This window comes from Hemiscyllium ocellatum, chromosome 7 (genome assembly GCF_020745735.1).
Source record: "Hemiscyllium ocellatum isolate sHemOce1 chromosome 7, sHemOce1.pat.X.cur, whole genome shotgun sequence".
NCBI lineage: Eukaryota > Metazoa > Chordata > Chondrichthyes > Orectolobiformes > Hemiscylliidae > Hemiscyllium > Hemiscyllium ocellatum.
Genome location: NC_083407.1, coordinates 61503615 through 61520941, shown reverse-complemented (window position 1 = coordinate 61520941; position 17327 = coordinate 61503615). Strand labels below are relative to the sequence as shown.

Genomic DNA, 17327 nt, shown 5'->3' with positions numbered 1-17327 from the left:
TATTGGAGAGCTGGGATAGTTTGTGTTGGAATGACTATATGTGTGGAGGGCCTGGAATGTCTTTCTAGACATATACTGTATATAGGAACAATGTGCTAGTGAGGAAGAAGTTAGTATCCGCCATTGGAATTAAGAAAAAAAGGAGGTAAGGATCCTCACAATCGTGAATTGATAAACAGTCATTCAGGATGAAATACTTTTGAAACTAACGTGGGAGGCTGGAACTATGGAGCAAGTGGTTGCTGAAGGACCAAACCAAATTGAACTTGGGGCAATGTAACTTATATGCACTGTCTTTTAGAAAATAAGTAGTCAGGGTTAAAGTTGTGGATACCTGATTGTGGAATCAATCAAAAGACACTATGTATAGAGAATGGAAAGTTATAGGTTTATAGAAAAGAGTAGTTTGGGTTGAATGGCCATCATCTTCCTTATTTTTGTCTTGAATTTTGAGCATTACAACTTCAAAACTACAAACCTCAGCAGGATAAGTAAAGATATATTTAAAAGTCCAAAGTTAACCTTCTACATTATCTTCACACTCTCATTCTCTTAAGAAGGTTAATTTTACCTGCTAGAAATGACAAAGGATTAAAGGGTAAAAGTATTCAAAGTGCATTTAAGAAAATATCTAAATGCAATAATGGGTGACCAGTAGATTTAATTTAATCATGCAGATATATTTAATGAAAAATAACTTTAGTTTGTGACACGAAGAGATTGAAAAGGTGGAAACAATAATTTCTGATTTTAACTGATATATAGCGTGTGAAGTCCTAAAACAAATCCAAAAATAATAGTTTACAATTTTAAGAACCAAATATAATACACTGCACAATAAGTGCCTTTCATGCAATAATTCACTTATAACGCTGGCAGTTGTCCTAAAACGGGAGTGATGTTTATTTTCCTCTCATTCCATCCCATCTTTTCTTGCCTTTAATTTGTTGATTCACACTGGGCTTTCCGACCTCCGGAAAATTGGGCAACAATGAACTGCTTCAGTGGAACAGTTTAAAGGCATTTCTAAATCTCAAAATCAGTAGTAAAATAAATACAGCTCACTTATATCCTTTCTCAGTTGATGCTTAAAATGAAACAGTATAATTTATCAATCGCATGGCTGGCAATAACCACAACATCAGCTTTTTTTTGTTTCTGGCAGGATGCCCCTTGGCAGGTTGCTCAGGCAGGAGGATTCCTTGAGCAACAGCTACTGGTTTTCCATGGATTCCCAGTTACTGAGGGTCATGAAGAAAACTGTCCAGCGAAGTTTCGGCAACAACTCGAGCATGCGCACTCCGGTATAAAGCTGGGTAAGTTCTTTTGTTTATTCAAAGGGGCGTCTTAGTTATAACACAAGGTCTTCTGACAGAAAACAACAACAAAAAATTAGCAACATCTCAATGTAGCGTGGCTGTTTGCAATTCAGGCAAACTATTGTTTGATTTGAATGCCATCCAGAAGAGTGCCACGCCCTTCCCCAGACGCCCTGGCAATAACCGGAGTCCTCCCGTTTACACTCCGGAACGGGATTCGGTCACTCCAGTAGCAGCAGCAGCCGGAGTCTGTCTCCCACCCTCTCTGCAGCAACCGGACTCCCTCCAGCAGCCATCTCCCTCAGAGCTGTGCCGCCTTGGCAAGAAGCAGACTTTGAAAAATGGAGAACTTTCGACAGTTTGTTGGGTTTCTCGTGGGCGCAGCTTTCCTGGGCACCCTGTCGGTTGTGTTTGTTTTGATTTGGGTGTTCCACTGGAGAGAGGGATTAGCGTGGGACCATGGACTACGGGAATTTAACTGGCATCCAGTCCTTAGCACCGTTGGGTTTATCTTCATTAATGGATTCGGTGAGTGCACATTCCTGGTTACACGTTTTAAGGGTGAGACAAAACAAAGAAATGTGAATACTGGAACTCTGAAACGCAAACAAATTGCTGGAGGATCTCAGAAGGTCTGTGCAGAGAAAGTAGTTAATGTTTCAAGTTCAGAATTTCTCCAACAATTTCGGACTCTGTTAAACACAAAGGATGCTGCATGAAGCTAAATAATATAAACTGACTGGCGGCAGATTGGACTTAATTCAAATGTCAGATTAAAATAGTTTGGTAATTTTGCGTTCCTCAGGGAAAGATCGGTGGATTAGATTGATAACTAAATATGTAGATTTTTGGTCTCAGAAGTCAAGCAATGTGGAAAGTGAGATGAAAACATGTTCACGTGGAATAGCAGAGCAATGGGCTACTTCGTATATATTCTTTCTTTAGTTAACAAGGGAATCGAAAATTAAGGGTACATGGCAGGAAAGTGGAGTTGAGGATTATCACATCAGCCGTAATCTCGTGCAATGTCTGAGGGGACTGGATGAGTCGAATGGCGTATTTCTGCTCCTATGTCTTCAGGTTTTAAAAGTACCATATTCTATTGGCATATAAAATGTGATCCTTAGAAATTTGGGTGATGATTAAATATTGAATAAACATCAAGCAGCAACAATATCAGTGATTAGTTATCACTCACTGATTCACCACGGTTTAAAAACTTGTAATCCCATCTGCTTTGTGTCTTAGTTTTCCTTTTTCAGAAAAGTAATACTTGATGAGCATTTATCATTCGGCTATGTTGCAAAATGATGGTGGTGTACATAAATTATATAACTTTCTAAAAATGTAGATAGTCAATATATTGCAGATTAAAATTAACACTTATGAAACAATTTGCACTTTTAACTGTGTATGCTCATGGTAACTTTCTTCATCAGAATTAAAGTTTGAAATTGTAATTGAATTAGGTCACTTTCAGACTAAAAGGGGGAAAACAGACTACTATCCAAAGATTTACAGATTTCATACTTTGTGGTATTTATTCTCCAGCCAATACCATTAAGTCATTTTGCTTATCTACTTTGGATGGACCAAAGCCTTTTAGAACTTATCCTGATAACATCTTCAAGAAGTGCTGCATTCCTACATCCCTGCATTCTGAATACACACCGAGAGAGTATGGATTCTGCATGGTTTGTGGCAGTGAAATTTAATGTTATTCTGAATTTACAGATTGAAATCAAATGTTTTCATTTCTTTTCAGGTCTCATCATTTACAGGTTGCCCTGGACATGGAACATCAGTAAGCCTCTGATGAAGTACATTCATGCTGGCTTGAATATTGTAATCTTTGTTCTCATGGTCATTTCACTTGTGGCAGTCTTCGACTTTCATAATGCTAAGAAGATCCCTAATATGTACAGTCTACACAGCTGGGTTGGATTGGCTGCTGTTATTATTCATGCTCTACAGGCAAGTGATTTTATAGTTTAAATGCAATCTAAACTGAAAAGAAATGGTACAATTTGTAGTTTATCTTTTTAATAAAATGCAAACATAAATTCAAGTTTATAACAGTACAGAAGGAGGCATATTAGCTTATTCTATGTGTCAAATTTCTCCTAAACCAACATTTACGTATTCTAATTTACCTCAATTCTCCCCAGCTCCATGTCTTGCTGTTGCAAATCTTTTATTCAATTTTTGCTGTTCAACCATAGTTTCTGCTCATTGTAAATAGGCATATGCTCCATCAATCCACTGTAAATAAAATTCTTTTCTCATGCTTGCTGATAATTTTAAATTGATTGTTGTCCTGGTTGTGAGTTCCTAATAAGAGAAGAATTGGGAGAATGTCAACCCCAACTGTGCCTGGCTTTGAATCTAGTAGGGCATTAAAGTTCTGAATTCCAGCCCCAACCTATCCATTGCCAATTCTAACACAGGTATGGTGGGTCACATTGCAAGTGTTCTGTCAAAAGGTGAAGTGGCGCTTAAAATGATTATAATCACACTACATGCCTCATTTTTGTGCAATTTTGAACTTAACTGTGGACAGCTGGAATCTCTAAGACTTTGGAATTATATATCAGTTGTATAGGATCCAAGAACTACATACCATTGCTGCCTTCAATTGAACAAGCTACTCCGTCCCCCTGCACCTGACCCCCCCACCCCACTCAAAGCCTTTCTGAACTGTCATAACCTCCACAGTGAGTTTTTGATCACAACTCTACCACTACGGAAATGTTTAAATGAGCTTTCCACATTCCAAAGCCTCTGTAACTCCCCTCGCAACCCCATCTCCACCTCCCAAAAGTAAGGTCCAGGATTGGACTGCTGTCCTCCTGACATAGAAGGCTCAGACTTGCAGGCTTGCTGTTCTCCACTGCTACATTGGCCCCTTACTGAATGCCAAGCCTGTCAACCAGGCTGTCTCTTAAGCAAGAAACCTGTCAGTAATGTCCCATGTATATTGTGAAGTTCAAATCTTGATTGCTGTATGCAATGAACCTTTCAAACCCGACTGGTCAATAATATAAAATACTTCTCCTCTAATTCCCACCATGGTCCTACATACCAAAATATGTTACAAAACCTCTGTTAAGAGATTTTGCAGTGGGAACAATTTGGCATCACAGAGAAAATCTAATGTTGCCAGAGGACAGGTCAGTGGTAATAAATGAATATTTGCAAATGTACTTAATACTATCCTTATAAAGGAGATAAGCCTGAGAAATTTATTCTCAAAATAGATAGAGGCTCGGAAAGGTTGACAATGCTCATCGTATAGAAGTTAGAATGGGATGCATGCTAAGTTGCTGGCAGAAGTAGTGGTGAATATAGCAGAGATACTGACCAAGATGGATGAACTTAGTTATCATAGTGATCAGAAATAGAGAATTGATAAACATCATAATTTGTTTTTACTTGGAAAAACATGAGTTAATACACTTCATAAATTTATTTGTAAAACTAAAGTATAATAAATGATAGTTCACATTGATTTGTTCAAAGCAAATAGTGTCCAAAGTATTCAATTGGATTAGTCATAGAGATGTACAGTGTAGAAACAGACCTTTCATCCAACTCGTCCATGCTGACCAGATATCCTAAATTAATCTAGTCCCATTTGCCAGCATTTGGCCCAAATCCCTCTCAACCTTCTTATTCATGTACCCATCCAGATGCCTTTTAGATGTTGTAATTGTACCAGCCTCCAGCCTCCACCACTCCCTCTGGCAGCTCATTCCATACACACACCACCTTTTTGAGTGAAAAAGTTACTCCTTATGTCTCTTCTAAATCTTTCCCCTCGCACTCTAAATCTATGCGCTCTAGCTCTGGACTCCCCCACCCCAGGGAAAATACTTTGTCTATTTACCCTATTCATACCCCTCATGATTTATAAACTTTTATAAGGTCACCCCTTAGTCTCTGTCACGCCAGGGAAAATAGCCCCAGTCCATTCAACCTCTCCCTATAGCTCAAATCCTCCAACCCTGGCAACATCATTGAAAATCTTTTCTGAACTCTTTCAAGTTTCACAACATCCTTCCTAGTTGGAGTTAGGACATTTTAATGTTGTGTAAAGGGGCAGTAACAGAATGGGTACATAACTAACTATAAGATAGGAAATGGAATGTAATGGTGAGTTGTTATTTTCCTCATGCCACATGTATTACAGATTCTAGTTTGATTTAATATATGCAATTAGACCTTCTGCTCCAACATCTTATGGCCATAAGTAAATCATTCAGTCCATTGAATCTACTGTCATTCAGTGAGATCATGGCTGATCTGATAATCCTTAACTGCATTCTTCTGCCTTTTCCCCACAAGCTTTGATCTCTTTACCAATTTAAAAAAAATCTTTCTTGAATATATTTAATGAGTCAGCCTCAAAAACTGAGATTAAGAATTCCACAGATTTACTAGCCCAAAGAGAAGAAATTCCTTCTCATTTTGGTCTTAAATGTGCAAACTGTTCATCTTGAGATTGTGTTCTGGCCCTGTTCCAAAAGGGAGAAGAATCTTTCAACCTCTAACCTATCAAGTGCACTAGGAATCTTGTATGTTTCAAGTGGGTTACCTCTCCTTATACTCTCTATTGAGCATAGACCCAATCCAGTCGAGCTCTCCTCATAAGACAGTCCTTCCATACTTGGTGTCAGCCTAGTGAGCTATTTATCTTTCCTTTAGATAAGGGCACCAAAGCTGTTTGCAGTATTCCAGCTATGGCCTGCTTGGGCTTTGAATAGTTTCAGTAAAATTCCCAACTTTTATACTCCCTTCCCTTTGAAGTAAAGGCCAACATTCCATTTGCATTCCTACTACCTGCTGCATGCTGGCTTATTGTGACTCTCGAACAAGGACTCCCAAATCCCCCGTTCCGTTGCTTTCTGGAATCTTTTCCATTTAAATAATATTCAGCTACGATACATTCTTTCTGCTAAATGCACAACCCTACATTTCCCCACAATGTATTAGATTTGCCAAGTTTTTGCTAATTCATTTAACCCTGTCTTTATCCCTCTGTAGCCTCTTTGTGTCATCCTTCCCATTTATTATAGTATCTGCAAACTTGGCTATAGTACATTCCCTTTCCTCATCCAAGTTATTACTGTATTATAAACATTTGTAGTCAGACTACTGATCTCAGCAGAGCTTGGAGTTGCAGGTTTCAATCCTGAAAATGTCCCCCTTATCCCAACTCTTTTATTAGTTCGCTGGTCCTGTATTCTCCATGCTAATATATTGCCTCCAGCTGTATGGGCACTTATTCTGAGTGACCTAATGTGTGTTACTTTATTTGAAGAAAACTTCTGAAAATTCAAATGTACAGCAATGGCACTCTTTATAAACTGGCATTAATTATTTACCTCAATTACTGAGAGTTTACTATATTATTGTGATCTCTGCCATGTCCATGTACTTGGTTGAGGGTCCGAATGACGAGCTCTCTGCCAGTAAGTTTTATTTAAGGCAAAGTTGCACTATTAAAGTAACTTATGCTGTATATAAAGTATATCAGTGATGTGTGTTTCTGCAGCATTATGTTTCCATTACTTAGAATATATTTTTACATTTGATTAGATGGGCCTCTTGATCAACCTGAATATTTGATCAATTGATATCCCCCTGGTCCCAGAGGTGCCGGTTAATAAAATGTTTGATGTATTACATCCATAGCTTTGCCTTTACCTTACTTATTACCTCCTTGAAGAACTCTAATATGTTTGTCAGGCACGATTTCCCCCTTGTAAAGCCATGAGAACTCTGCTTGAACATATTATATATTCCTAAATGTTTAACTACTACATCCTTTATATAGACATTTTCCCAATAGCAAATGTCCAGCTAACTGGCCACTGGTTACCTGTTTTTGGCTCTTTCTCCTTTTTAAAGTAAATATGTTACAGTAGCAGTTTTCCAATCTTGAGTCTTTTCCAGAATTTAAAGATTCCTGGAAGTTTACTACCACTTCACTCACTCTACCCCTGAAGCTACTTCCTTTAGTATCCTCAAAAGCATTCCATTAAATATATTAGGATTAAATGTCAATGAATAACAGGACAGTCTTAAAGGGAAGACTGACCTACTTCTTTTCCTGTACCCCTTAATACAGATGTTCAGAATAATAAAGGGTTTTGAAGCCAGAGTAAATTGAAGAATTTAATGAGTGCTTTGTATCAGTGTTCACAGGGAGAAGGACATGGATGATGATAAGATTAGGGAGAAGTATGATGATATTCTGGGTCATGTCAACATTAAAAATGAGTAAGTTTTAGATGTTTTGGAAAAAAAACATTAAGATAGGTAAATCCCCAAGCCTGATGGGTTTGGGACCATAATCCCTGCAGTGTGGAAGTAGGCCATTCAGCCTGTTGAGTTCACACCAATCGTCTTGCCATCCTACCCAGACTCTCCACCTTGCCTGTGTCTATACTCCTTCATTTCCCATAGCTAATCCCCCTTGCCTGCACATTCCTGGATATTCTGGGTGATTTAGCATGGCAAATCCACCTCATGTACACATCTTCAGTCTGTGGGAGGACACTGGAGGACAACCACGCGCACAAGGGGAGAATATGCAAACTCCACACAGTCGACCATGGCTGGAATTGAACCTGGATCCTTAGCACTGTGAGGCAGCAGTGCTGACCACTGAGTCACTGTGCTGCACAATCCTGTATCTGTTCCAGGTTATGGAGATAAGCAAGGGAGGAGATTGGGACCTTGAAAGAGATCTTGGCTCCTCTATAGCTACAAAAGGAGTCCCAAAAGACTGGAGAATAGCCAATGTTATTCCTTGAAGAAAGGCAATAAGGATAATCCAGAAAATTATAGGCTGGTGGTCTCTAAATCAACAGTAGAGAAATTATAGGAGAGAATTAGGGACTGAATTTATTCACATTTGGAAACAAATGGACTTATGATGGGTAGTAAGCATGGCTTTTGCAGGGGTAGTCTTGTCTCAAATTTGACTGAGTTTTTTGAAGAAATGACAAAGATGATTGAGGGTAGGTCTGTTGTCTACATTGACTTCACTAAAGCATTTAACAGGGTCCCACATGATAGGCTGGTCCAGAAGATTACATCACTACAATCCATGGTGAATTGGTTAATTAGCTTCAAAATTGACTTGGTCGTAAAAGACGGTGGTTGTGGAGGAGGTGTGTGTTTTTTAAAAAAAAATTTACATGAAAATGTAGATCATCCAATTAGTCAATTTGCAGACGACATGAAAATTGGTGGAGTTGTGGATGATAAGCAAGATTGTCAAAGGATACAACTAGATGTCAGTCAATTGGAAAGTCGAGTGGCAAATGGCAGATGAAGTTAAATGTGAACAAGTGTGAGGTGATCTGTTTTGAGAGGTCAAATGCAAGAGGAAAGTATACATGAATATCAAAACCCTTAAGAGGATTGATATATGGAGGGATCTAGGGGTACAAGTCCATAGCTCCCTGAAAGTGGCAATGCAAGTGCATTAAAGTGGTAAAGAAGGCCTACGGCATGGTTGCCTTTGACAGTAGGGGCACTGAGTACAAAAGTTGACATGTTGTAAGTTTGCTTGCTGAGCTGGCAGGTTTGTTTTCGGACATTTTGTCACCATGCTTAGTAGCATCATCAGAAAGCCTCTGGTGAAGCATTAGTGTTCTGTCCCGCTTCTGTTTGAGTCTTGGTTTCTTAAGATGAGTGATATCATTTCTGGTTCTTTTTCTTGAGGTTGGTAAAGGGGGCTCAAATGGATGTGTTTATTGATATATTTCAGGTTTGAATGCCAGGCCTCTAGGATTTCATGTGCGTGTTTCTGTTTAGCCTGTCCTAGGATGGATGTGTTGCCCCAGTCAAAGTGGTGTTCTTTTTCATTTGTATGTAAGGATACTAGCGATCAGTGGGCCATGTCTTTTGGTGGCTAGTTGGTGTTCATGTATCCTGGTGGTTAATTTTCTGCCTGTCTGTCCTACATAGTGTTTCTTACAATCCTTGCAGGGTATATTGTAAATGACATTTGTTTTGCTGGTTGTTGGTATAGGGTCCTTTCGGTTCATCAGTAGCTGTTTCAGTGTGTTGGGAGGTTTGTGGGCTACCATGATGCCAAGGGTTTGGAGTAGTCTGGTAGTCATCTCAGAGGTGTGTTTGTATGATAGTGTGGCTACAATTTCTGTGTCTACTTGTTTGGGTTTGTTGTTGAAGAATCGGCGGACTGTGTTTATTGGGTACCCAATCTTGAATCTGTAGAGGTATTTTCCTTCTGCTACTTGTACTTTCTGGGTGCTGCAGTGTGTTGTGGCCTGCGTGTTTAAATAATGTCCTGATGCAGCTCCGTTTGTGGGTGTTGGCATGATTGCTCCTGTAGGTAATTATCTGGTCTGTGTTGCTTTCCTGTAGACACTGATCTGAATGGCAGATTAACTGATTGTTCCACTGTGATATCTAAGAAGGGGAGTATGTTGTTGTTCTCCTCCTCATTTGTGAAATTTATGCCAGTAAGGATGTTGTTGATGATATAGGTTTCCTCTAATTTGTTACATTTTGTGATGACAAAGGTGTCATCCACAGAGAAGACCCAAAGTTTGAGTTGGATTATGGGGAAGGCTGTTTATTCGAGCATCTGCATTATTGCTTCTGCTAAGAAGCCTGATATTGGTGATCCCATGGGTGTTCCGTTGATTTGTTTGTAGGTCTTGTCATTGAAGGTAAAGTGGGTTATGAAGCACAGGTCTACTAGTTTGAGGATGTTATCCTTGCTGATAAAGTTAGTGCTCCCTTGTGTTTATGCTCTTGGTTCCTCTGGTAGTGCAGTCAGTGTATCTTTGGCCAGGCTGATGTTAATTGATGTGAAAGTCAAAGGACACCATTATTTCATCATCTTCTATCTTGGTGTCTTTGTTCAGGAATTCTTGAGTGGAGTGGATGGAGTGGCATGAGACTTCTGCTAGGTATTTCCATTTTCAGTGGAATTCCTTTGCTGGTCTGTATGTGTGCCAGGGAGTGAGACTGAGAGTCTGAGGGGGGCCCCTGCTTTGTGTACCTTATATAATCTGTAGAAAGGGATGTGTTGGATCCATCAGATTTCATTTTTTGGAAATCTGTCTTGTTAATTTGGCCACATTTATGAAGCTTCTTCAATAAACTGTGATACAGTTTTCTCGCTGTGGAGTTGGGTCTATTGCCACCTGTTGGTAAATGTTGGTATCTGCAAGCAGTGAGTTTGCCTTTTAAATGTAGTGTATTCTGTAAAGGATGACAGTTATGCGCCTTTGTCTACAGGTAGGATTATAATTTTTGTTTTTTGAGTTCTTCTAGGGTTTTCTTTCCTGTGTGTTGATGGTGTTCACTTCCTTCTTCCTGCTTAGTGTCTGTTTAATGATCTGCTGGGTTTCTTCTGTGAGTCTGTTGTCTTTCAGGGTTGATTCTGCAAAGAAGTCCTTTTCTGGTTTGCGTCATATACCTTGCATACAGATGAATAAGGCCACCACTTTGACTGGTACAACCATCCATCCTAGGACCGGCTAAACAGACACATGCACGTGCAATCCTAGAGGTCTGGCATTCAAACTGGAACTCCATCATAAACACATCGATTTGGACTCAGTTTACCAACTCTGAGAAAAAGAACTGGAAATGGTATCAACCACCTTATGAAACCAAGACACACAAATAGAAAGCAGGACTGAACACCAATGCTTCACCAGAGGCTCACTGCTGATGTTAACTAGAATGGTGACAAATCGTCTGGAAGCAAACCTGCCAGCTCAGTGAGCAAACTTACAACTGGAATCTCAACCTGAGCTATAAATCTTCTAAAAATTTGGCAAATTGTGTTGTAGGTGGATAAAACTTTTTAGTTAGTCCACATCTGGTGCATTGTTTGCAGTTTTGGTTGCCACACTATAGGAAGGATGTGGAGGCTTTGGAGAGAGTGCAATGTTGCCTGGATTGGAGTGCATTAGCTGTAATGAGAAGTTGGACAAACTTGGATTGTTTTTGCTCGAGTGTTGAAGGCTGAGTGGTGATCTGCCTGAAGCATTTAAAATTAAGAAACATTTCAGGGCGGCATGGTGGCTCAGCGGTTAGCACGACAGCCTCACAGCGCCAGGAACCCAAGTTCAATTCCAAACTCGGGAGACTGTCAGTGTGGACTTTACACTTTCTCTGCATGGTGTTCCTCCGGGTGCTCCGGTTTCCTCCTACAATCCAAAGATGTGCAGGTCACATGGATTGGTCATGCTAAATAGGCCACAGTGTTAGATGCATTAGTCAGAGGGAAATGGGTCTGGTTGGGTTACTCTTCGGAGGATCAGTGTGCATATATTGGGCTAAATGGCCTGTTTCCACTGTGTAGTGAATCTAATCTAAATAGATAGGGTTGGTCATCTTTTTTCCATGGTGGAAATCTCAGACAGTAGATAGCATAAGTGTAAGGTGAGCATCTGCAGTAATTTTGCTTTTAGAGCAATTTATGGGTGGCACAGTGGTTAGCACTGCTGTCTCACAGCGCCTGAGACCCAGGTTCAATTCCCGACTCAGGCGACTGACTGTGTGGAGTTTGCACGTTCTCCCCGTGTCTGCGTGGGTTTCCTCCGGGTGCTCCGGTTTTCTCCTACAGTCCAAAGATGTGCGGGTCAGGTGAATTGGCCATGCTAAATTGGGGTAAGGTTAGGTAAGGGGTAAATGTAGGGTATGGGTGGGTTGCGCTTCGGTGGGTCGGTGTGGACTTGTTGGGCCGAAGGGCCTGCTTCCACACTGTAAGTAATCTAATCTAATCTATTAAGTGAATGTGGAATCCCTGGCATAAGATTACAACAGCGACATTTAGACAGACACATGAACAGGCAGGGAGAGAGGGATATGGACCATGTACAGGCAGATAGGATTAGTTTAAAATGGCATCGTGTTGGGCTGTAGGGCCTATTGCTGTGCTATACTGCTGTATGTTTTAATTGTTGACATGCCACCTCAGGAAAGTGGCAAAACTTTCAAGGAGCAGGAATCTGCTGTCCTCTATTTGATTTTAGCATTTACCCTCTTGCCACTGCAATTCTACTAGTGCCCTTTGTTGTCTGAAAATGTGTTGCTGGTTAAAGCACAGCAGGTCAGGCAGCATCCAAGGAACAGGAAATTCAACGTTTCGGGCCAGAGCCCTTCATCAGGAATCCTGTCAAACTGAAGCAGTCTGGTCTAAAGCTTTAATTCCTGGAAGTCCTTTTGCAATTACTCCAATGAACTTCCCACCCACAATCTCTCTCCTCTAGCACTAGACTACTATCTTTAAAATTGAATTGATACAACTGTTATCTCAACTCTCCGCTTCACAACTTGTTCAGTTTCTCCCCTAAAGTTAGTGAAATACTTGCTTTCATGAAATCTAGTGTCCTTGATTATCATCCTTAGACTCAATCGTATATTCAGCTCTTTCCTCTTGTTCTCAAAACTTTTCCTCTCATCTAATATTCTTTCTGCCCTTCCAAAACTCTGATTTGCAAACTATTCCAATTAAAATATTCTTCAGATATTGCTTTTAATTCAAAGCCTATGTCCAACCTGCCCTTTTTTTCAAATACCCAAATGAATTCACATCTTGTAAAATTACTTCAATCTACCTTTGTAACCCACTTGTGGCATCAACTTGGCTGCAGTTCATCGTGCTGTCTTTTCTTATCCTTTTGTCTCTAACAATCAGTTGATCCATCCGTCAGCCTGCCTTCTGGGTTCATCCTGAAATGCCACCATTACCTGATTTAATTTTCCCCCTGTTAGAAAGCAGTCTTTATATCTCCTTAGTATTTGTGGATGTGATATTTGCACCCATTGATTTTTCACGCTTTCTTGGTTATTTTTGAGCTCAAGATTTTTAGTTTTTACTCAGAAACTTGCAATACCCAACCACAACTACTTCTCTGCCACCACTCTTGACCAGAAGTATTTCTGTCCACAGTGTTCTTTTTAATTCAGATTATTGCCTATTCTCACTGCATTTAATCAGAGGTCATTTAATGAATTTAATGTGTCATTTAAAATTATATCAAATACTGGATTTTGTAAAAACATCAAATGGACAGCCAATAAGTATTCTTCCATTAGGTAAGAATTCTAAATCATTCAAACTATTCTGGTTTATTTCTCTTATTTCTCCATGTGGATGTATTCCTCCAGAAAGCTTCCTCCAATTATTTCATGAGGAATTGCTGATTGTGAAAATGTTGTAACATAACAATGAAATGTTACTTGTCTTACAGATAGTATTAGGATTATGCATTTTCCTGATGCCCTTCACTCCTATGTTTATCAAGACTTTTTACATGTCAATCCATATTTTTACTGGTCTTCTCGTCTTTGGAATGTCGATTACAGCAGCTGAAATGGGAATAACTGAAAAACTTATTTTCTCTCTGTAAGTATAAAATTAATGAACAAGACAAAGGTATAATAAGTCTATGGATATAAATTATAGAAATTCCTTCACAGTAGGTGAGAGGCGAAAGATTTAAAAGGGACCTGAGGGGAAACTTTTTCACACAGACAAATTGTTTAGAGGTGTGCAGTTATAATATTTCAAAGACATTTGGACATTGATTAGGAATGCTTTAGAGGAATGTGGGCCAAATACAGGCAAGTAGAACTGGTTTAATTTGGGAAACCTGGTTGGCATGGATGAGTTAGACCAAAGGGTCTGTTTTCGTGCTATGATTGTGACTGTATGACCTGTATACTCTTGAATGTTATGATGTTTAAAGTGCTCTCCAAGTACTTGAGGTTTCCCATCTAAAGTATACTGCCAGGCAGTGCACTCCAGATTCCCACCATCATATGCAGATGAAAAAAAACTTTCAAATTGCCTGTCTTTCGTCTTAACCTTATGCCTCCTTGTTATTACCCCCTTAACTAGGAAGACAGTTGTTTCCTATTCTCCTGTCCAAACCCTCATAATATTATACTCCTCAATCATGTTGTCCTTCTTAACTTGGTTTGCAGGACTCAGTTAGAGAAAGTATTACATGCAACAGGGGACGGTTCTTCAACTGTGACCTTCACAGGACATTTAAGGCTCAAACTAAGTCTGGTACAGACAGAATCATTCAGTCTTCCTAGTTAGTTGCAAGAGTTGAAACTGGCTTTTTAAGTCCTGTCTTTGCATATTTCTGGAGATTAAAGCAGACGTGTTCTGGAGTTGGCTTTTTGTAAGGAGGGTAGAGATAGTTAGCCAGGATTAGAGTGGCGCTGGAAAAGCACAGCGGGTCAGGCAGCATCCGAGGGGCTGAATCAGCTTTTGCCCAAATCATCGATTTTCCTGCTCCTGGTAAGCTGCTTGACCTGCTGTGCTTTTCCAACACCACTCTAATCTTGACTCTAGTCTCCAGCATCTGCAGTCCTCACTTTTGCCTAGAGATAGCTCGCCCCCTTATTACCTTGCTGTTAAGTCTTTCCCCATTTTGAAGTTTGACAGTTTGCGTGTGCAACATTCCTTCACCAAGCCAGTCACCAAATTTAAATCCAGTTTTTCTTTTGTAGCCCTTTTAAGAAGAACACACTTATAGACATTTTTTGAATTTTTCATTCTATATATACTTCAGGGTTCTGATCCATTGTCATCAGAATGCTAATGTATTTAATTCATGCTCGCTTCAAGCATGCTTCTGGATCATTTGAAATTCTTTTATTTTCTTCACATTTTGTAAAAACCTAGAATGTACAATACAAATTTATATAGAAAGATGTGAAAATCTGTGTATAGTTCAGCATTGACATCATTTTCATCCAAGGTACAGCATTAGTTTTTCACCTGTATGCTTATGATACTTTGCTCTACATCCATGACCTCTTTCTAATCCTCCATTCTTGATGAATTCATAAGACTGCTCTTATACAGCATCTGAGTAGAAATTTTCTCCAATTGAATTTTGGGGAGACTGAAGTATTTTTCTGCCTCTGTTCAAAATTCTGTTTGTGTGCTACTGGATCCACCTGTCTCCCATGGTAACAGCCAAAGATTAAGCCAGCCTGATTTTGTTTGATGCTGCATTTGTTCCCAAAACTATCTTCTGATTTCCGATTTGTACCATTTAATCTGCCCATTTTCACCTCTGATGCATCAAAGACAGTCCAAATTGGGCAGTCAACTATTGCTAAAACCCTCATTCATCCCTTTGTTATCTCTGGATGCAGCTGTTCCAGAGCATTTTTTAAGTCTCTCTCATTCTCCCCTCTTCATAGCTAACGGTCATTCAAAACTTAACTGTTTATTTCTTAATTTGCAGTAAGTTTCAATCTCCCTTCAACCCTATGCTCATCTACAGATAAAGAAGGAAATGTTTTGGTCTTCCTATGCAGAATATTCCACCTAGTTTCTTAGAACTTGTTGCAACATTTTTAAAAATGTTGCAGTGTCCATTGTTATTCCTTTGTGTGGTGGTTGGGAGAAGTAGGATGACAATATACTTAGAATTCATAATGTCACTTGCTGGTGATTTGATTCTGAAAAGGCTCGTTCTTCACAAAACTGAATGTTTTAGGTATCATAGTCGTATATTCACATTTTTAAAAATGATCTGAATTTCACCTTTTGAAATACATGTAGCATCAGGGTGTTTTATGAATGTATTTGTTTTTCTTGTCCGAGAGGAAAAGCATCTAATTTTTGATAGCTGCTTGATTCAGTTTAAATCTAGAAATATACCAGACATAACTTTATCTTAAAACTGTACGCTTTTAAAGCTTCTCAATTATGAATTCTGATATTTCAAAATATTTGTTTAAACATTTTCAGAGTGGAGATTATTTTTAGTCAGTACAAAGTAACTCCTTATTATCACTATACTTTCTACACTTTATTTTCCAGACGGTCAGGTAGCAATAATACACTCCCATATTCCCAGTCACCACCTGAGGCAATATTAGTCAATACTCTGGGAATTTTCATTCTCCTCTTTGGAGGCTGTATCTTGTGGATTACCAAACATCCAGAGTGGAAGCGCCCTTCGGAACATGTAAAGGAAAACATTGGCAATGAAGAACGATCCATTTTAAACAAAACAACAGAAGTTTCTGCTGAAACCAGTAATGAACGTGTTCATGAAAGAGGAGCAGGATTGACACACCTCAACTTGGAAGATGTGGGTCAAAGGTCAACATTTTAAGAAATGAATTGTATTTTACTGAGATGCTGAATTAGCACCGAATACTTCTGTTTGTTAAATTGTAGCCATTTGTGTTAAGTGAACATGCCAGCCAAAACATTGCATTAAGTATTTGAACATTGTTCCAGAAACACTGAGGGAAAATATTGACCAAAACTAAATGCTTTGACATCTTAATGTACAATTAAAATTATAGAATAATTTAAAGATTCAACTCTTGTTAACAAGGCCTCTACAAAAACAAGTTAAATATATTCCCAGTGCAATTACTTAGTCATGAAGGGCCAAAATACTGTTGGAATTACTGCTATGATATTATATGCATGTCTGAACTTTTCATATTTTGATAGAAGTCAAAATGTACTTAGGTACCACTTCAGAAAAGAGAGCCATTTAAAATGCTATGTTCAGTATTAATTATGGTACACAGTAAACATTAGCTTGCTCCATCTTGTATTTACATAAATAAAATATTTGTATATCTGAGTATTTCTCATCCTTACCATTATTGAAGTTTAAGGCAAAAAAAAATGCTATTGCTTATTTTAGTAGCACAAATAGTTATCCTGTATTTTAGCTCTGACATACAAGTACTTGTAAGTGATAATGGGAGCATGGAGGTTCTGAAGGAGAAAGGGAACCTCCGATAGGAGGCCCAAGAGTCAGAGTTCAAATCCCCATCTATTCCCAAAGTGTCAAAAGCTTCGGAGTTGTGATTTAATATAACTGAGGGGCTTTTTGTAGTGCAAACTCAGGGCCTACTGGCTCAGGGATTTCATCATAAAGTACACTGGAGCCGGTTAATTAAAAATATTAAAATTTTGCTTGATTGAAATAGGGATACAATTATATCAGTAAT

General features: G+C 39.0%; 1 protein-coding gene across 1 annotated transcript; it reads left to right on the top strand.

Annotated features, from left to right (window-relative positions):
- The first annotated feature begins 1314 nt into the window (after nt 1–1314).
- LOC132817461 (plasma membrane ascorbate-dependent reductase CYBRD1) lies at nt 1315–16856 on the top strand. Its single transcript, XM_060827908.1, has 4 exons — nt 1315–1847; nt 3085–3293; nt 13571–13725; nt 16171–16856. The coding sequence occupies exons 1-4, from the start codon at nt 1661–1663 to the stop codon at nt 16466–16468; spliced, it is 849 nt and encodes a 282-aa protein (XP_060683891.1). The 5' UTR covers nt 1315–1660; the 3' UTR covers nt 16469–16856.
- The last annotated feature ends 471 nt before the right edge of the window (nt 16857–17327 follow it).